Genomic DNA, 21,548 nt, shown 5'->3' with positions numbered 1-21,548 from the left:
TCTACTGAAATGAGCATGCTAACCAACTAGCTGCGTCCCGGACCGTGTTGTAATACCACCTAGACACACTAGATGCTGTGTGACTCAGTGTAGCGTCTAGTAGAGCTTCCTCCTGAGCTTGAAGTTACGCTACAGCTCCCGACTAAAAAAAAAAAAAGCTGCTGACTAGCATCACAGAAACGCAGAGATGGCTGAAGAGCGATCTTTATCTCCATCCCGAAGAACCGCTCCGACAAGAAATAGCGTTCAATGCCAAAGAAGAAAAACACAAGCATTTTCTGTCAGACAGGTGAGTAACATCTAACGTTGCTGTCTAGCGAAAAGTCTCATTAGTACAAATGACAAAGAGTACTGACAAGCACTTCAAGTGGCATAAATGTATGATGTTGACGTGTTAGTGATTTAGTAGAATTTAGCCTGTTCCTGCGGCTGTTGTCCAGCTGGATGTGTCAGTAACTTAAGACAAAGAGACTGTTAGATGCAGAACCAGCAGGTTCAGGATCCACTACCTAATATTGTATTTATTTTAGCATATTCATATCTGTCTTTACTATTTATTTTATACACACACAACAGACCTAACATGTTTGAATATAAAGAACTTGTATGATCTAAACTAATTGTCCTATCCCGTTTGTCTGTATCAGGACCAGAATTTCTGTCCAGTCATCCTCAGTGATGGACCAGCACCTGCCTTTTCTTCTGTGTCTGGCCTCATCAATCATCAACGACATTACAGTAACACCTTGGAGTATTATTCCTGCACAGAGCATATATTGTCTATACTGTGATCTTTTTCACATCCTGCTCAGCAGGAGTTTTGTCAACAATCTTGTACATAGTTTTTTTCATAGTTTTATTTTTTGAATATGTGTATCTATGTATATTTATCTTTTTGACTGTTGCAGTATTTTACCTTTTTATTGTTACTTCCTGTTAATATGTTTATTGGATACTCCACCAAACACCAAGCCAAATATCTTGTAAGTAAAAACCTACCTGGCAATAAAACTTATTTCCTGATTCTGCCTTTGTGATGATGTCATCATCCCTTCCTCATGCTGCTATAGCCTGACACCCATGTGCCATGCAGTATCCCCTTGCCTTCATATTTTTATAGGTAAATAAAAACCTACTGTTAGTATTATATCAACTCATAATTTGTTTCAGTGCTATCAACAATTTTAACTATCAACAATAAATGCACATATAAATAATACATTTATGGAAAAAAATAAACATGGGGAAAAAAAACAACATGATTAACTAGACAGGGGTGAAGAGGTGAAATGCTGCCCCCTATGGAGGTGGATCAAGTAGCACGATCTTACACATTATACATTTCCAACATGTTTTTTTCTTCAAAGTACAAAAAAGAGGGTTGTCTGGAGAGTTTTATTACCATATAACAAAGCATGCTAGTCCGATGATATGCTAGTTTTGTTTCTTTAAAAACTTAAATCACTGAGTTTAGTAAACAATTCATTCATTCAACTCATCATTTCGAGTTTAAAGACTTGTCAGACTCATCAAGTTGAGAGAAGTCATGTTATTCTGAAGTGGCTGGAGAAAAAAAACAACAATTTTTACAAAGTTGAATTAACTTGAAATGAACCAAATTCATATATTGATGTTAATGAGAAAAGATTAGTTGATTCCACTAAATGTTTGTATTATTTATTTTACATTGACTCAGGGTGCAGTGTTGTATTCTGTCACTGGATAGCTACTTTAGTTTTGGAGGTGAATAAACTGTCTTTGACTGTCTGTATTGGTGGGAGAGGAAACTTAACTGTACCATTGTTTGGCTAGTAATCAAAAACTAGTTAGCTGTCATTATGCTGCTTATTTGTTAAAATTATTTTTTATAAAGTTAACACAAAATAAATGAAAAAAACATGCTAACACTTCCCTTTTTTTCAGTCAGATAAGGTTATGACATGTCTAGTTAATCAGAACATCTTTTAAGGTATCAAAATCATTTATACTCGTAAGCTAAACAGACTTAATGGTTCATAAAGGTTTTTAGTTCAAGAGATTTCCTCTCTCACACCCACAAACTGTGCAGAGTCCTAGAGTGTCATCAACATCTCACAAAATGTGTAGCAGCTCTCTGTCCTGGCTCCTCTTCTGCCTCATAATCAGGATTTAAAGTAATCTTTGCCATCCAAAGCCTGATTAATTTTACCCTGCCTACAGTGTTCGTGTTTGAGTGTGTGTGTCGGCTGCTGCCTGCCACAGTCTCTGGTTCGATTCTGCTACAGGGGGCGCCAATGATAAACATTCAAATTCTAAGTAGCCTTGATTAACCTTTGCTAATTTTTCGTAAATTCTAGTTTGTAAATCCTTTTTATTTGGACTCATTTAATGTAAGCTATATGTATTGCGTTAATCCATCTTTGCTCTATCCAATTTATGATGATTCACTTTATAATTGATATGTCTATGAATTAATCAGTGAAACCTTTTTACCCGTAGTTAATTAATGATTTGCTTTTTAACCAGTTGCAAGTCTCTGCAGCAGCTCACTCATGCAAAACTACTGCATAAAGTGACAATGGTAACAGTTTAGTATAATGTAGTGTAGTAATATTTAATGTCCAATATCTGTCAAAGCCTGTTGTGTTGTTGTGTCATTTATTTGTCCAAAAAAGGAACTTGGGGAAACTAAAGCCACCTGTTGGGACGTGCCGCCAGAGATGTGAAAGTGCATATACTTAGTTCTTCCAGCTTCCTAAACCCACCAATGAATTTCTTTATTATTGACTAATGATATAGTGTCAGATATTTCTAAGCTTCTCAAAGCTTTTCCAGAAAATCACCACATTGGTTTTACTACAAGTCTAATGCACCTATGATTACCTGAAAAAAGCCGTATCATTTCTCTCCCCTCAGGACCACGATGGTAATTAAGTGAGGAGACCATTGCTCATGTGTTACATTGTTAAAAAAACAACAACAAATATTTAGATCAGAATGTATGTACAGTTGGTTTGCTTCTTTTTATTCATTTCTTTACGTCTCCAATGTACAGTAGTGTTATTGGAAGATAAGATGACAAAAAGGCACAAATTCACAATAAAAGAAAGAAAAACAGGAGACAAGTTAACAGGAGTGAGAGAGAGAGAGTAAGAGAGAGAGAGAGAGAGAGATTTAACGATTTAAAAACAGTTTGGGACTGTGGAATCATTTGGTTTCATACTCTGATTATAAATCGAGGAATCTAACAACAGATATCTATGAGATTGTCTCTGTTAAACCATGTTCTCTCACAAATTTGTATGGTGTCTGCAGGCTCTTAAAATGGGTCTACTGTCAGTATCTGTTTTCAAACAAGCTTTTTTCTGTGTAGCTGCAAACTCCAACCCTCCAGCACCCGGTCGAAGCTGCTCCTAAACATAGAATCATTTCCCCTCGACCACCCATCGCCAACCACAAGAGGGCTAAATCGAACTCATACAGGGGCTCCACTGAGGGCCGACACCACCAGCTAATTATGTGGATCAATGAAGTGACCCAAGCTGCCGTTATATATGTTCCTTATCGGTGAGAGAGGCGAGTGTAGTTCAGAGACTGACAACAAAGGTACAACAACATTCAGAACAAAAATATATATTTATACACTGTCCTGCCAATGAGACGAGGTCCCTGTGAGGGAAGAACGTGAGAAGGAGAGGAAGTATAGTGAACAGGATTTTTTTCTTAGCTTTTTTTTTTTTTCCTCCAACTACAAACCACACGGCAACTCAGCTCTCCACTGCTTTGCAGGAGCATCCTAAAATCAGCAGCAAAATCATCTCTAACAATATGTAAGAATGCGTTTATTTTGTCTACAGCTGACAATACTCCTCAAAATGTCTTATCAGCACTACATTTCAGCAACTACAACTCTAACATATCCTCATATTACCTCTGTAAGAGCAACTCGGTCACTGTGGTCTATGTAATGCTGAAGATCTAGCGATGGAATAAGAGGATCAAGTGTCAAGAGGGTGTGCTGTAGGTCTGGCAGGACAGTCTGGTCTATATATATGTGTTCATCTACATTAATTTATTTATTATTTACAAAGTCAATACATACAGTACATCCACAAATCTCCATGATTCAGTTGGTAGCCCCATCACAGACAGTGAGTGAGATGCTTGATGGACATAGAGGGAGGTTGTGGTGGTGGGTGGTGGGTGGTGGGGTGGGGAGTGGTTGGGGAGGGGGGCGGGGGGTTGGGCATCCGGGGCCAGTGTGTTTTCTCTAAAGAGGAGGCAACGGAAAATGCTTAAAAACGATGGGTTTCGGAACATTAATCTGACAGATATGCAAAGACGTGTAAAGATGGATAAAAAGAGTAGATTTAAGTTACTCTACTTAAAAGTTATGAAGTAAGTTTCACCAAGGCAAGGCAGAGCTGTTATGCTTGAATACTTGCCAGTAACTCCAAGAGCAGTTTTTAAAAGGCCTTTTTTTTTTTTTTTTTTCTAAAGAAATTTGATTTTGGATTTATTTGCTTTGTGTGATTCAGCTTTAAAAAACAGACCACATGTAGAGGATAATGTTCGCACAGGGCCACTGCTCCAATATGATCTTGTAGTCAATTAAATTATTAATTGTATCAACGTGAAACAAACAAACGAAAAAAAGGCTGAATCTAACTAGACTTGTTATGCTAAAGATAACATAATTCAAGAGGCCCTGGAAGAGATAATGTCACTGCTGCTCCTTAAAAAAAAGATTCAAATCTGTCAGCAACTCAGGTGGTTCATTACGACGAATAAATAAATATATAGAATAATTTATTTTCTTCTTTTAAATTCTTCCCCTAACCTTAAGTTTTCAAAAGTAGAGCTTTATATATGTATATATATTTATGTAACAAAATAAAACTACTTAAATATTAGGCCAGTATATACTTTTTATTAAAAACTGTTTTTGTTAAATATTTGCCAATGGAAAGCCCTTCAGTGGAACTGATATTAATACTGTTTTACACTATAAAATGTGATAGAGTCAGATTCCACACAAGTGTGTATGATTATACTTTTCCATTAATATAAATTGTGTACATTAATTGTTATATTTTTTTTAATTAAAAGTAATACATTTTATTTAATTTATTGATGAATCCAATACAAATAATCAAATTTAACATAAATTAATATTCAGTCATTAATGCAAAATGTCTAATGCAAAAATCTAAATATGGACCTCAAACTGATAAAACTTACTTGTTCTGTCTTTTCATAATCCAAATATATAAACTGTGACTGACCTGTGTCAGCATTATAATATTGGCCTTTTGATGTTATCTGTTGCTTGCTCTTTAAAGTTTCCACACTGTTAAAACATGTGGAGGATGTAAAGTATTACAAAGGATGGAAGAGAGGAAATTAAAGTTAACTGAGAATGAAGGAGGCCAAACACACATCAATAAGAGAAGGAAGGATAGTGCCTGTTGTTATTACTCCTCTAGCTCCATTTCGTCCTCCCTTCTTTACCAAGCCAGCATCAGATCTCTTTAAAGACACGCTACTGTACATCACTCATGTACACTCATGCATATACTGAAAAACCACACTGTTACAAAGAACAGCCTTCAGATTCCAGCAGGAGAAAACCCACCTCATCCAAAGACAGACACAATAAAACCAGCATTTAATAAATAATAAACTAACCATCCTTGACTTTCAGCTTGGACTCTGCTTCAATAAAACTGTTGTCACTATAGGAACAAACTGTAGAGTAAGATAGATTTGCGATGATAAAGGAGAGACCAACGTGTCATGGTAGTTATTGCTATCGCTGGATAATACCATTTATCCACTGGAGGAATGACAGGATGGGTGACGGGGCAAAAATTGATACAGAACGCGTAAAGTTTAACTTTCAAAGAACAAGTTATCTATCTACAGTGAGTGGGCGGGGCTGTATACCTCTAATGGCGGTTGATGTTAAAATCATAGCCATGATGAAGAGTTTTGCCTGTAGACAGAAAGACTGTCAGACAAAGAGAAAAAAAGAAACAATCCCACACTCACATATGGCTGTTCCAGCTGTCTTACTATTTTCCATTTTATCTTCTATCTTAGTAGACCATCTCTCTCTGTATGTGTGTGTGCTTTACTGTATATTTATATACAGAGGTGATCTTCAATCACTGCACTTTGAAGGGATTCTGTTTGAACAGCCTGATGAAACTGAAGAGCTAGAAATGATCTAGTGAAAGAAAACTGAAAAATATGGCTACAGACGCTACACCCACATACCCCCACACACACGCACATGCACACGCACAAACAGAAACGTGCACACACAATCTCACAAAGCAGCAGAAAAAGCCAATGAATGCCTCGACATGTTAACGGCGATACTGGGAAAAGAATCCTATCTGATAGGTCAGGAGAATAACAGAGACAACGCAACACTCGTAGCACAATCCCGACCTTGCAGCTGCGTCTTGTAGATTTGCAAATTGATTTGAACAACAAAAGGAACCACTGCATAAAGCATGACACAAGTGGAGAGAAGGGGATATAAATCCAAAAAAAAAAAAAAGAAACGAAAAAAAAGGATCAAAATGCAACACTGAGCAGATACAGCTTGGTCTGGAAAAATAAACATCCACAGACAAACTTACGGACAAAATCATTTTAAAAACCCTGTTTATATATATTTATATATATATATATTTCAGTACAATTATTCAGCTCCCCGATATACTGTATACTGTATATATACACATTGGGATATCTTAAATAGAAATAAATCCTAAATTGCAGAGATAAATTTCACTATTCTCTGTAGTTTAGAACGGTTTACGACTGAGAGAGAGAAAGAGAGGACTGACTGACAAGATCTATAGTGTTGCTACTGGAGGCCTCAGAGCAGTTAATAAGAAGGGGACACTGGATGGAAAAACAAAAGGTGACGGGTGGGAGTCAAAGGAGGTGGGATGGGGTGGAGGAGATCAGCTGAAAAACTGGGAGTACACTGGGTCCAGGTCCCTGAAAACCAGATTCAGATTGTACCGGGGGAGGAGGACTTTGGACCGGCCGGTCAGGTGTTGTATCAGTTGGAACAGAAGGAGGATGTGAATCCGCTGGTGTCTGGGTATTCTGGTCTGAAAGAGACAGAGAGCGGTAAGAGCATGAGCATAAGGCACCAATAAGCTTATTTATTGGCTTGCTTTTCTAAAACGCAGTCAGATTTAGAGCCAGACCGTAGCCATCTCTTAAAGCTACAGTAATCAATATTGTCACATAAACAATGGATCAAATGATTGTTTATAATGTGAAAGGGGTTGGTGACAAACCCACAGATAATTTCCCCGTACCTCTACAGAGCCTTTTTTTTTTTTTTTAGCATCTTTCAGCTCATTGGTTGCAACGCCGCTGTCTTTCGATTCACTCTGGCTCTAATCAACCTTGTTTCCAGCTGCAGCAGACTGTTATTGGCTAAAAAGTTCTGAAGACCGACTGTGAGCCTCCTGCCTAACATCGAGCAGCAGGCAGATACAGTTAATGACTATCTGGTGGGGGCATTTAGCAGCTAAAGAGGCGTTTATCTTTCTCAGGAGTTGATGGAAACCAAAACAAAGTTTAAAGGAGACTCAACACTGGATATGTGAATATCATCTGTCTGTTCTGCTGCTTTAGATTTGGCCATAACCTACAATAACATCCAACATGTCTTTCGCATTTCTTTGCAATCATCAATATCATATTGATTATCATCCGGCATAATGTATATGCAGTGATACTGATATCAAGATATGTCAAGTAAAAATGCCAAAAATGTAGTTCAAGTTTATCAAATGTGAGAATTTTCTTCTTTTTTGTGTTTTATTTCATTGTAATTTGAACATCTTTTTTTGGACTGTTAATCTAAAGATATTAGCTTGGGCTGTGGGAACTTGCAATGAGCAATTTTTCTTTTTTGTTCAAACTTTGTAGACTGAATAATCTATTAGCCAAAAAACAAAATCAATAAATGTTTTAAAAGACTCTACACAAAGACAAACAAAAGAATTCCAAGGTACAATGCTATGGTGCACAAAACACTCACCTGATGAACAGCAGCATTCACGGTCTGACACAACCTCAGTCCTCTAGAGCCACCATCCCTTTCACTGGGTCCTTGACCCTCATCTGACACACAAGACAGTATACAGAAATGATGTTCACAGCCCATCCTGTTTCAGGACTCTCAGACTAGGATTGAATTGCTTAGTTTTACTAATGTGTTAATATTTACTTATAACAAGAAGTCAGATCTTCAAAAGTGTGTCTGCTGTCCCCAGCTTTCTTGCTTACCTCATCTAGCTCCTTGCGCGTCTCCTCCTCCATGCGGCGAATGTCTTCCATGTTCAATTCAATCCACTTGTCGATCCAGCAGAAGAGCTGACGATGGAAATTAGTGAACAAACGCTTCTCTTGCTGGGGACAACAGCAGAAGGAAGATAAAGTCAAACTGTGGTTTACAGAAAGTGGATTTTTTAAGTGCAAATAAGAAATTGAGGCAGTTTGATCATCAGAGATGTTTAATTTCATCCTGCTTTTCCCTGTTTATCCACTAGAGGCTGGTACAGCGCATACATGTGTACACCATGATAGTGAGTGGTACTTTTCCACTGTAATGATCATAAAGTGACAAACTGGTACGTACCACTGTCCGAACTACAAACAAACCTTTTGAATGAAGTTCTCCACTTTATTTTGCAGCCCCCACCACTTGAATTTGACAGTGACCAGTTTGTAGGCACACATGTGTGGGCAGTCTGTCTTGTTAGGAAGTTCCTTCTGCAATTGCACAAATACAGGAAGTTTAGAAGTGTTAACAAAGGTTAATGGGCTATAATATGGGGGTTAAAAAATAGGCTCAAAAATGTTCCATTCATATGTATCAGTTACATTCATTGCAATAGTCATTAATGTCTTCAGGAAATACTGAGGTCTTGAGTCCTCCCCTATCCCCCAATCAGGTTTGGCTAGACAACAAGTTTGTAAAACATCTGACTTTTTCATATATAGATTCAGATAAGTGTTAATTGTCTGCAAATTTTATTTCTCTACACTACGTCTTCAATGCACTTTTACTGTAAAGCTTCTATCTATCTATCTATCTATCTATCTATCTATCTATCTATCTATCTATCTATCTATCTATCTATCTATCTATCTATCTATCCATCCATCTATCCATCTATCTATCTACTTGACTTGCACCAACATGTATTGATGCAAGTGAAGTTTTTTATTTTATTTTGCAAAGCAATAATTATGTATGTAACAATAATTATGTAACAGCTATGTAGTTGGAGGTCTTTGTTTATAATGTGGCTTCAGACACGTCTCGCTGTACCTTCCAGTCTGGTCCTAGAGGGCCTCGTCCTGTCTTCATCGACTTGAACCTGCATGGGTCCTCCTCGTGCTTATAGTCCTGTAGGGACACAAGAAAAACCAGAATGAACAACATGGATAAGATTCAGAAGTTTCTGTAGTCATCACAATATGGATCTTAAATTTAAAATATTCACCTTGGAGTCCACTTGGCTTCTGTCCGCAATATCAATATAGACTACATCCACCTTTTTCCAGGTTTCTGCATCCAAACCATGTACCTGAAGCAGAACCACAGAGCACAGCTTAGATACAGACACAAGTCTCTGCAGGCAGCACCCATACGACAGAGACGAGACCACAAGGCTCAGAATAAAAAAAGTTTTTGAAAGCCCATATGATGCAAGTGGAAACATGGAAAATTATACTTGGCCGATACATTTCAAGTAAACAGAGTTAACTACACAGCCTGCAGTAAGGAAATGGGCAATGAACAAAAAGCACCCAAATCAAGTGGGAGATTCAGTATGATTTCAAAATGAAACATTAGTGGTGCAAAATTAACACTTCTCTGCCATGTGCATTATTTAAAGTCATCCCAAATACAACAAAAATGCTCATATCAAAATTCCTGATGATGCTCACATACACGCATACGTACACGCCCTCTGTTAATTAGTGTCTTTAGTAATTACATTTTCAAGGTGTCCCATGTCGGGTTTGTGCCATGTCTCAATCTTGATCAGGAAGTTATCTTTCATATACTCGTTCTGCAGAGAAAAGGGAAGGAGAGACGGGAGAAAATACATTTGACATGGGTCAGCCTCCTGCTACATACACACATACCACCACACAACACACACACACACACATGCACACGGACACACACACACACAAAGTAATGGTGTCTGACTGTCCCTGCTGGTGCTGTGTCACTGAAAGAGATCAAATTTCTTTCTCAACTTTCAGGTTAATTTGTTGCCTCTATGGCCATCAAAGTCTGCTGTGTCCTTGGTGTCGACATACATGAAATGTATAAGCACCAAAGAAAAAAAATACTTACAGTGATAACTGCGGAGCCAGATGAAAGAATGTGGAGGAGCAAGTAGAGGGAAAGAAAAAAATGCAGTTCAGAGGCCAAGGGGAACTGTTGGGAACAGTATTTGTCAGTGCGTATTGTGTGTGTGTGGGTTCAGATTGTGCCTTTGACTATCCCGTGTGTTTGTATGACAGATGGCTGTCAGGCAGCTGGTAGTGTGTGTGTGTGTGTGTGTGTGTGTGTGTGTGTGTGTGTGTGTGTGTGTGTGTGTGTGTGTGTGTGTGTGTGTGTGTGTGTGTGTGTGTGTGTGTGTGTGATCACAGCCTGAAAGGCTCAAGTGATTGCATGGCTCTTCTCCCTGGACATACAGTAAATTATTCAACTACTCTTCCTTCAAGGTGAGAGAGAGAGAGAGAGTGAGAGAGAGAGAGGGAGAGAGGGAGAGGGAGAGGGAGAGGGAGGTACCCAGAGAATGACAACTGCTTGGACAGATCCGCATCTATGTGACCTCTAAGTAATTTGAGTCAATTGCATTCACACTATTGCAGGAGGATTAAAGTGCACATGATTATGTTTAGCATCATTACTTCCTTTTATACTGAATCAACAATCTTGACAACAGTTATGGAAGTCCTGGGCTGTTGGTTTGATTCAGCAACTGCTTAACTCCTGTTTGATGTTTATTACAGGAGAGTTCTCAAATACCAAATATATAAATATGTGCATTTTCAGTTATCAAGGTGTGTGTGATTGCAGCTTCCAGAATTACTTTGAGGCATTGGAAAATGGCTTTCAAGGACTGGGTAAATGCAGTGGTAGAGAGTCAATAGAATTCTGTGCATCAATAGAGTAAAAGGTAGTTTGGAAGATGAGACTTCCACCAGGGACCTCTTCTGGGCCTTTATATAGATTGATGGAGTTTAGATTTCAAGCATAGCTAAGGAGTTCCTTTGAGTCTGACATATTTTCTCTTACTTCTAAGAAATAATTTTATTTATTTCACTCATCTTAAAATACTTAAATGCCAACAATGTCAACGACTGTTTTGTTGTGCTCTGTGATTCACATAGGCCTATGGCAAAAAAAAAAGCAAAAAAAAACAAGTCATGGCTAGGGTTTTAATTTTAACAGGCGCCATAGTCTGAAAATAATGAGAAAAAATTAGATATATAACACAAACTTCAGATATATGTCATACAACACCACCACTACAATAACTGCTTTTCCACAGAGCTTAGACAGATGACACTGTGGTCATTTTTATGTCAGTAGAAGGTTTGTGTGTGTGTATGTGTGTGTGTGTGTCTGTGTGTGTGTGTGTGTGTGTGTGTGTGTGTGTGTGTGTGTGTGTGTGTGTGTGTGTGTGTCTGAGAGAGTGTGTGTGAGCTACCTGTGCGACAGTATGGGTATGCGTTCCAGGCTTTCTCGTGGATGTTGAGAGCTGAAGCTGGAGCCAACATTCTGACGAATGATGGCACTTTACTGCAGAAAAGGGAAGTGAAAAAAGAACACACCATTGTAAGTTTAGCTGCACTTAAATGACTAAATTTGCTCTTCTTTAACTACATTTTAAACAGGCGATATTAGGTACATGGGTTCGATGCATAGTTAACAAAATTAAGATTTTAGTGCATTAAGGTGTGATTTTGGGATAAAGTCTGCATGTGTTGTCAGTAAAACAACACCACAGACCACTGTTAATTCTAGACGGGTTATTGATGCCGATGTTTTTCTGGATCACATCGCAAGAATGGGCTCAGACACAAGTCCCGCCCACATTCTTGCCATAACCTTAGCCACACCAAACCTTTATCTGACCCAGTAAACTGTAATCGTAAACTAATCCTAACTATTTACCTATTTAATAGTAACTAATTAACCATCTTGGTGTTTTTATACCTAAACATAACCATTTAGATGCAGCAGCTGCTTAGCATTAGCCTCTTAACATCATCATAGTGATTATGTTTGCATGCTAACATTAGCATTTAGCTCAAAGCAACACTAAGTACAGCCTGACATAGCAGCTAGCATGGCTTAGTGCTACTTAAACTTTTGACAGAGCAAAGTTTGACGTTGCTTCTTTGTGCTAAGCTAACCTGGCCACTGATGATGGCTTTATTATCCCATGCAAACATGAGTGTGCTATCAATCTTTTCGTCTAACTTTATTTAGGTATGCAAACAAGCGTATTTCCCCAAAATGTTGAACTATTCCTTAAAAAGTAGTTGTCATTCTCAGCTCGCTAGGCTGCATTGAGTGGACCAGGAAGAAGACTTTAAAGTAACGGACTAACAGATTGTGAAGCAGAAGAGTGTATGAATGGATAGAGAGATGTGCTGTTAATGGAGAATTGAATGAAGTTGCCATCCTGAGTGAACTCTCTGCGAGGCTCTTGCTCGTCTGAAAACTGCTTACCTCTGCAAATGGTAGATTTTGTGTGTGTACTGTCCCTTCTCGCCGTCTTTCTCGTAGGGCTCATTTTTTAGCACCTCAACTCCTTCTCCTCCACCTGTCTCATTCTTACTGGCCTCAGCCACAGAGTACAGCTGGCCAACCTGGTACTGGAAAAGAGAGAGAGAGAGAGGTTGGACAGGTTGGACTGAGGTAGAACTTGTGTTTAAAGAGAGATATAAGGAGGTGCTTCCCTCAAGCCTGCCTTAATTGATACATGTTGGACTCGCCATGTGTTATCCTTATGATGAGTGAGCTTTCACAGTCTCAGTCTTCTTTTTCTCATGTGCGTTATCAGCTCAACTATTTCAATCTTAAGTGATGGATTACTTTGTCTTCTGATCCGTGATCGCTACGTTCTCCTTCCCTAGTCCCTATATCCTGATAATCTCTTCCATACACTCTTGTTTGTCCTCCTTTTCTTCTTGTCCCTTCTCTACTTTTATGTTGCGCCCAATTTGTTTACTCTTTCACATCCTGTACACTTTCTCCCCCTCTCATCCCTCTCTTCCCTTCATCCCCCATCTTCCTGATCCTGAGTGTACATGTGAGTGTTCAAACATAGGACAATGGCTCCTTTCATTTCTTAATCACCTCTAATCCACCATATAACCTCTGCACAAAGCTGGACCGGAGCGCAGACACACTTACAACATCACAAACATGGAGCGAGTTGATGTAGTAACAATCACTCAATTATTTTCACAGATCTGAGATGAGTTATTCCTTCTTTTCCATTGTCTGTTAATGTAAAACATCATTCTATAAAATCAAACCACAAGAATAATGTACGTTAAACAACAGTATCCCAAGTTGTCTACTTGTACACAAAACCAATAGGAAGTAGAGAGGATTTGACACTGAAATGTTTGAATTAGTTTAAAACTCATCAGTCATGTTGAAGAAATACAGGCATTGATTTTTGTATTTTTCCTTTATGGGGAGTTTCACAGAATGTGTATTGAATGCCCCCCTGCCACCTCATGAACCTCAAGTGAGCCCTGAACATTTAACCAATAGTCACTTTTAAGGAGTGTTTTAAACGGACAAAATAAGGGAACCGAAATACGGATAAAAAAAATAGCACCTGTAGCACAGGAAGATAGTATATAGCCAATGAATAAAAAAAGATCATAAAGAGTTAGATAAGTATTTGAAAAAAAAAAAAAAATTTAAAGGGGCTATTTGTACGTACTGCCGAACCTGGTTTCTTGCCGGTAGCAGGTGGTGTTGACTGTCGCTTGAAAAAGGCTTTGGCCATTGTTGCATTTAAAAGACAAGAGATTATAATATGCCCTTTAAGCAGTGCAGCGTCAACAGGGCAGATTGGAGGTTACAGTTAGTCGCTTTTGGAAAGTGATGAGACGGGCCAGGGCTAGCTGGTTAGCGTGCTAACTTCAGTAGAAGACAAGACGTGATAGAGACAAAGCATTAACATTGGTATTGCTTTCCACGACTGGACACAGCTCTTGTTGAAGAGGGATGAAGTTTGATACTGAACTTGTATTGTTTCTTCTAGACTGCTAAGTAAACAGCTGTTAATGCTATGACCGTGGCTATGTAGCAGTAGCAAAATTTACAAATAGATCCTTTAATCCAGCATTTTTTAAGAAGCACAATAAATGTGCGAATGTTGCAGAAAGTAGCAATAAACAGAAATGGAAATAACTCTTGTGGATTTTGTGGATGAATGTCGACTGAACTAAAAGTCTGTGGTGAAATTGGTACATCTTCATCTCCTACAATGGATTTATCCTTTAGCTAGATGTCAGGAATGTGACCAAGAAAAAAACTGAACAGAAGAGACTGCTCCTTTTTAACCATGACCCTTTGACCTTTTGTGTGTATTTAAAAGGTTACTTCTCTGCAGCAACATCAATAAAAGACAAAAAGGACAAAGACCCAGACGAACTGTGCCAAACTGGTTTAAATGACCTTCATATAATGTGGACACTGATGTTTTGGAAAGGAGGAGTAAGTTTGGCCATGATGGTCTCTGGGGTGGTTTCAATTACTGGACACCTGGTAAACAACAGAGAGAGAGAGTCAGATTTAAACTGGAGACTGATTCCCTGAATTCGGCTGCACGTACCTGCACTGCTGCCTAAATAAATGGGATAGTGGAATAGCAAAGCCTCCAGGTAACAGTGGTGGACAAATACAAGTCAGCCCAGCCTTATGGGGTGACTCCATGTCCAGGTAATAGAGTGGAAAATCAATTTAGTAAATTGTCTAGGGGTTTCAACAACTGGAAAAATCGCATTCAACAATTACTCCCCCAAACAAAACCATTGTTTGAATAAATTAATCTATTGTCATCCTTTGTAAAAATACAACTGTTGAGCTTTTTGGAAGAATCTTGAATTGTGGGCAGAAAGCGAGAGAGTCAAATCGAGGGATGGATTGAATCATTACAACCTTAAAGTGTTTGGGCAGATATAGCAAACCTCCAAATCTGGTATTTGGTGGCAAATAGATGAGGACTGCCGCTTCAGACATCAGAGAGGCTCCGGAGGAATGTGATGTGAATGGCAGAGGGGGAGAGACAGGGGATGTTACTCAGATGTCCTCAGGCTTTGTAGATCACGTTTTAGTCAAATAACTCTCTTTTAGTATTTTTAGTATTTTTGCATCTAATGGTGACATAGCATGCCGACCGCATGGGGCACCGTTTTCAGGCCTCCTGCTTGAGAGCAAACCTGCCTCATTATGTAAAGATATGACTAAGATAACTGCAGATAATGAGAAGCAATGTGAGCAGATCTAAAGCCTCTATATGCCAGAGGCAATGCCAGCGGAAGAAGTCACTGAGATATATATTGCTCTGCCGCCGGCCTTGTGGTTTTCAGGTAGAATGAAAATGAAATATACGACACCAGAAGATGTTTTCAGCTCAGATTTGCAAATTTTGCTGCAGTATTCGGAAGATGTTCCAAATAATTCCTCTGAAATTCTGTGTATTTATATACATGTGTGTGTGTAAATAATATACGGCAAGATATAGACGATGTGTCATCCTAATCTAAGCTGCAAACTTTGAGCACTCACTGGTGTTTTACACTCATGCTTGAGACTGTTTAGTGAGTGTAAGAGCAGATTAAGTGCTTCAAATATTTATCTTGTCATTAGTAAACAGCATGAGTAGAATGTCTCCACTGAAAGTAGATTACTCTCATTTAAGTGCAAATAATCCATAAACATAAAGCATGGGGGGAGGGGGGGGTACACACACGATGTCATGGAATAGTTTCAGGTGACTCATTTGCAATGCAAGCCTAAATAGAACAGCAAACTGCAATGGAAATGAGGATAACAGCGGGCAGAGGGAGAGAGAGAGAGGACGAGGATGGTGAAAGACTGTGCTGACGGTGTTGATTCAACAGTCTGATTGTAACCTTCTTCAACATGATTGATGCTCACCAGTTGTTTCCCAGAGTGATCACCGCTGCATTTTTTTCTATGCAATGTTTATGTGATATATCACTCTGAGAACAACACATATAAAAGTCCAAACATGATCCCAAAAAAAAAAAAAAAGAACAGCTTCAGCGATGGCAGGCACTTGTGCTTTCACTTCTCCGAAATAAAGTGACCCAAGGAATCAGATAAAAAAAGTTGAGCCTGGAGCCATCTTAGCTAACACACACACATATATACACACACACACACACACACACACACACACACACACACACACACACACACAAACACGCACATATACACTGAAGTATACTGAAATGAAACGTACCTCTTCCACAGAGATAGGAAGAATCACTCGACTGGAAGAGAAGGAAAAAAGCAAGTTACTCAACAAAAAATCATAAAGGAACAATCAAACTTAAACTTTGATCCTCCTGATCTCTACTTGTTCTATCAGTTTGCGCTTGAAAGCTCAGCAGGGCATTTTTCTGATGTTGGTGGGCTTGCAGACTTGCAGTAAACTCAAAGCAAATACAGTGAGCAAAACAGGACATCCAGATCCAGATGTAGTTTCTTCACCTTAAGCTGGATACAGCTTTTACTAGTTTCGTCTGTTCTCCTCGTGGACGATCCTGTGACGTGATTGTTGTTTAAGTCTGTAATACATTATTATTTTTAACCTGACGACTTCAGTTACTTTGTTTGGTTTTGACGGTCCATGTACAGCACGGTGATTAACCTAAAAACCCCTACAAACCAAATAACTGAATTCATTATTAGCATCAAATATGACACTCATCATGCTTCAGTTTGGTAATAATGAATTTTCTCTGTGAACTGGATTAGCCTGGAGAAATCGCGTGAGTGACACAGTGACAACATGAAGCGACATCTCTAATCGTTCAGCTCCATATACAGATGTGGACGCTAATTATCAAACATGCGTCTTTTCCATAAAGCTGTTTGAGGGGACTCTTCAGATGAACACTTCACAGGTTACATGTTTTTAGAGGCTACAAAGAGTAGTCTTCAGTATCTTTGCTAAGTAAATGACAAGGCTACTTTTGTATTCTTTGGCATGACACTTTATCCTTTTTATTAACAATAATTATAATAATAAAATCTAATGCCGATTCCAAAGTGAACAAAAAAAATCAGCCCATTAAGTATGAAATTCACTTTGGCACTGTGACACTGAGTCATCAGGAGAGAACAGACTATTCTTTGCTATGAGGATAAGATGAGAATATGCTTTACTGAAGAAGGAAATGGTCTCGATCAAATGTACGAAAAAAGAAAACTGAGCTTGGTTTTTAGATCATTTGTCTGAGCAATTATTTGATTGATTTTTAACTGGTTATTAAAATGTTTTTACATAATCAAGGCCAGGCCTGGATAAATTGCGGGATTATCACTTTTTCTGTTATTTATTAGAGTTCAAAGCAACTTTTGGTTATTTGTTACACTGTGTAAAATGTAGCACTTTGAACTACATCTCGTATGGGACCAATACAAACTATTCATTTCACAACCTAATTAGAGATACAACGAATGCTGCTCTGCCCTGTGCTAACCAACCGTCTGCTTGCTCCAGGACTGCACTTACCTCATGATCATGTGTATTTATGCTGTGGTTTTTAGACCGAGCCCTGTGATCATTCACATTTGTTATTTTATTGTTTTATTTTCTTAAGTTACTTTTTATAAGTTTATATTGTAACAAAATAGTGCTTGAATGTTTGTGCAAGTCAGGTGACCACCGGTACCTGCTAATGAGAAGAAACCAACTACACATGTGGCCACCTGTTTCTCTTGGATAGATAAAGCTTACCACTGATAAGATTATTCATGTACAAACAGCATTTGGTGGTTCATGTGTTCCTGATGTTTTGTTTGTCTCAACCATTTTTCCATTGTATCGCTGTGTTTACAATAGAGTGTTGGGAAATGGAGCTGGCTAACAAACTGGCAACGACACATCAGTCGCACAACAACATGATGACCTCTGTGCCAGCAGGTCTTTCTGAATAAGCCCAAGGGACAAATTTGTTTTTGTTCACATTTTTGACTGAGTGGGGACAGGCCCAGTGAAACAGAACCACCTAATGTTGCACTTACTGAGTCAGTGATCAGTTGCTGTGAACATCAAGATGCATAAAACAAACCCCTTGTGTTGTTTAATTCTCTTTTACTCACAGGAATGAAGAGTTTTTGTTGTACACCCACTCATACCCACAGCATGTCACTGTGAAATCAGATTCACTGTGATCTGATCATCACTCTTTCGCTTTTTAGGTAACAAAATCTATTAATGGAAAACAATGTGTTGATTGACCCTTTAAGTCATTTTTGCTTTGGCATAATGTCACAAATGTAGAAAAACACATTAACATTCCTGTGCAATCTAATATGTAACATTTCATCTAATGGTTCCCGGTTGATGTGAATTAAAAACGGTGAGAAATAAATTAAATATGACAAAATAGCAAGAGAAACCAACTTGCTTCAAGGTAGAATTATGTTATAAAAAAATTTGTTGACAACTTTATATTTAGGAAATATTAATGGTGACTGAGAGCTCAGGATTAAAAAGCCAGAAAGGTTTCTGAGCTCTTCACAGATGTCGGACTCTTTGCTCTTTTTGTGCCACATAATGCACATGTACAGTATGAAGCTGTGTTGATTGTTTCGTAATTGTGTGATGTGTGCACGAATTCATATCACCCTGCGTCCCACTCTCCACTGAATGTAATCTGGCACAGATTACCAGCCAGACATTCGATGGGAGACCAGATGCTGCAAGGAAAAGGCAGGAAGGAAGTGAGAATCACTCTGTAGATAAAATATTATCTAGGCCTGTTATATTATTGCACACCTCTTTACAATGCACATATCTCTCAAAGTGAGTCTTTTGTGTAGCTTAGCATGAGGTAAACCGAGTAAACTATGTAATTTGAATTTAGGTAAGTAAAGTCACCTTAATGCTCTCGCTCTGTAAATCTCCTTGGTCTAAAAGTCTTGACGGGAATATCAGGTGTCGTTCTGTTGCTTCAGAAAACAAACACCCCTCTCCTTCTCCTGCCTCGCTCATCTTTTTTGTCTTCTCCTCTTCTCCATTTTTTTTTGTTCACTCTGTCTTCCTCTTTCACTGCTATTCAGTCTCTTCACAGTGTCATATATTGCACAGTGTATTGCTGCACACCTGCCAAAGCTCATGAGAGCGCATGAAACAAAGTGGATCAGAAGTTATTTAGGTCAGTGGTTCAGGTGAGCACCACTGAGTCAAAAAAAAACAAAACAAAAAAAAAAAGTCTGTCTGCACTACAGTAGGACATGGATCAATTCACTGTCACTTGACCCCCACGATGGTATCTTGGTGTGTGTGTGCGTTTGTGCGCATGTACAAGCCTCTTCGTGTGGCCATGTGTTGACAGTGTGTAAGTGCATTCAGCATTTAATCGTGACCGATTTAATTAATTTCCAGGCAGACTGCTGAGGCCCAGACTCTCCCTAATCACTTCAGATCTTTAGCCAATGCCATCACTCTGATCCTGGGCTTTTTTTTCTTCTTTTTTTTTTTGTGCTGGGCCATTTATTGATTAAATACATGTGGTGAGAAACCAAGACAATAATCAATGTTGATAAATGTATGCCCATTTAAGCCAGACTCTAAGATCAGATCGGTGTTATTTTTAGGTGGAAGCTGCTTACAGATGAAATTCATGCTAATTTACAGTAGCTAAGCTCTGACCTGACACTACAATATAACAGATGAAAATGCATTTATAATAGAAAAAAATGAAGGAAAAAAAAACAAGATATATTTAAGATATAAAAAAGGGGGTGGAAATCATCTGAAATTATTCTGCAACACTACAGACAGATGAATATTTCTACAGGTGGGTCACTAGCTCCTTGAGGCAAAATGAGTCTGGTCCACACACTGACACCAGTTAAGAGCATGAAAATGAAGGAGCCACCATCCTGCCTGAAGTCGACTACCATGACTAATTTGAAGGCCAATATCTTCCCAAGTCATCTGCAATTCATCGGCCTTACCATTATTCTAACCAGCAGCTGATTGTGTGTGTAGGCCTCAGTCAGGTATCCTTACAGAGGCCTGCAAAAGCAGTGTGTTAAAAAAGCAACGTGTCAGAAAGAAAATCTCTCCCTTTACACGCGAGATCCCAATTTATCTGCCATTCCGTCCCTTCAGTCCAGCTGTCAAATTCTCAGAAACGCCTGACTGGTGCGTCAAAACCTCGCCATTTGCCTTTATTTTTTATTGCCAAAAGCTTTGCGCCCACCTCCCTTACCTGCCCGCTCCCACCCCTTCTCCCCTTGAGCATCCCTCCACCCTTGGTTGCTACACACCTCGCTATATCCCCATTCCTCCGGAGGCAAATGCCGGAATGCTCCATCAGTCGTTTCACCTTCACAGCGAATCAATAACATGGCCACACAGCGGCTTACAGGGATGGATGCTGGCACGGCGCGGCTTACACCCGCCTTTTCTCCCTCAGCACCATCTACTCCTACCGAGCATCCGTCATTTTAGCACCAGAGCAAAGGGGAATTATGGGATTCGCCACAGTGAAAGCCTCCCGATCTCACTTGAAGGCTTGTGATGCAAAAAATGTGAAGGGCACAGCCATGCCTGCGCCGGCTGCTGATGCAACTACAGCCACAGCCGCTTTATTATCTCTCGGTCAATTCAGCCAATGCTTTAGGGTGATGGAGAGTCGTGAGCATGAGAAATGATGAAGGACACGGAGTCGAGCAGATACGGGATGTCGACATCACCCCGGCCGCACTGTTGCAATTCCCCTCTCGGGCGACTGGCCACAATGTCAGCGCTGCGAAATCAGACGGATAAACGCGCACACATTCTCCCCTCTCTCTCCCTCACACACACACACACGCGCACACACACTCCCTCTCTCGCTCACACATGCACACACAGCTACTTACAATTCCTTTATGAGCATTTTTTTGGCGGTGCAGTAGCCTATATCTCAGAGGGGAGCAGCTCAATACAGGTCCAGAAACAGGGTCGATCCCTCCCTCCGTTAGTCTCTTCTTTCTCCGCTCGCTTCTCTCCCACCTCTCCCCCTCTATGTCATTCTACCTCCACAGTCGCTTATTTTCTTCAAATTCACTTCCTGATCGGGGCCGCGGCGCGGCGTTGCTGTTGCGCGCAGAGCACCGAGGCCTGTGCAGAGCAGACTACACACAGAAAAGGATGGTTCACAGGGATCTGTTTGTGGTTGTTGTTTGTGATTGGTTAATAGAGCTGAGCCATAAT

General features: G+C 39.4%; 1 protein-coding gene across 2 annotated transcripts; it reads right to left on the bottom strand.

Annotated features, from left to right (window-relative positions):
- Positions 1–2,977: 2,977 nt before the first annotated feature.
- On the bottom strand, positions 2,978–21,457 carry pitpnab (phosphatidylinositol transfer protein, alpha b). 2 transcript variants are annotated; one of them, XM_056398100.1, is made up of 12 exons: positions 21,215–21,455; positions 16,572–16,602; positions 12,788–12,933; positions 11,760–11,851; positions 10,394–10,401; positions 10,026–10,100; positions 9,528–9,611; positions 9,353–9,430; positions 8,680–8,790; positions 8,305–8,427; positions 8,057–8,139; positions 2,978–7,112 (listed from the first exon to the last, which is right to left on the bottom strand). In XM_056398100.1, exons 1-11 carry the CDS (start codon positions 21,229–21,231, stop codon positions 8,092–8,094), a joined length of 813 nt encoding a protein of 270 aa, XP_056254075.1. In that variant the 5' UTR covers positions 21,232–21,455; the 3' UTR covers positions 2,978–7,112; positions 8,057–8,091. The 2 variants fall into 2 exon arrangements, with proteins under 2 accessions (XP_056254075.1, XP_056254074.1); XM_056398099.1 differs by lacking the exon at positions 10,394–10,401 and having other exon boundaries at positions 21,215–21,457.
- Between the last annotated feature and the right edge of the window lie 91 nt (positions 21,458–21,548).

Source organism: Seriola aureovittata, chromosome 15 (assembly GCF_021018895.1).
Source record: "Seriola aureovittata isolate HTS-2021-v1 ecotype China chromosome 15, ASM2101889v1, whole genome shotgun sequence".
In the NCBI taxonomy this organism is placed as follows: Eukaryota; Metazoa; Chordata; class Actinopteri; order Carangiformes; family Carangidae; genus Seriola; species Seriola aureovittata.
Note: the sequence above shows the minus strand (reverse complement) of the source record. Positions and strands in the feature narration are given on the sequence as shown.

Coding starts and splice junctions, on each gene's coding strand:
- pitpnab (XM_056398100.1), bottom strand. Junction 8,791..9,352: donor CTCTAGGACCAGACTGGAAG/GTACAGCGAGAC, acceptor GTGCAATTGCAG/AAGGAACTTCCTAACAAGAC. Junction 8,428..8,679: donor TGGAGAACTTCATTCAAAAG/GTTTGTTTGTAG, acceptor TGTTGTCCCCAG/CAAGAGAAGCGTTTGTTCAC.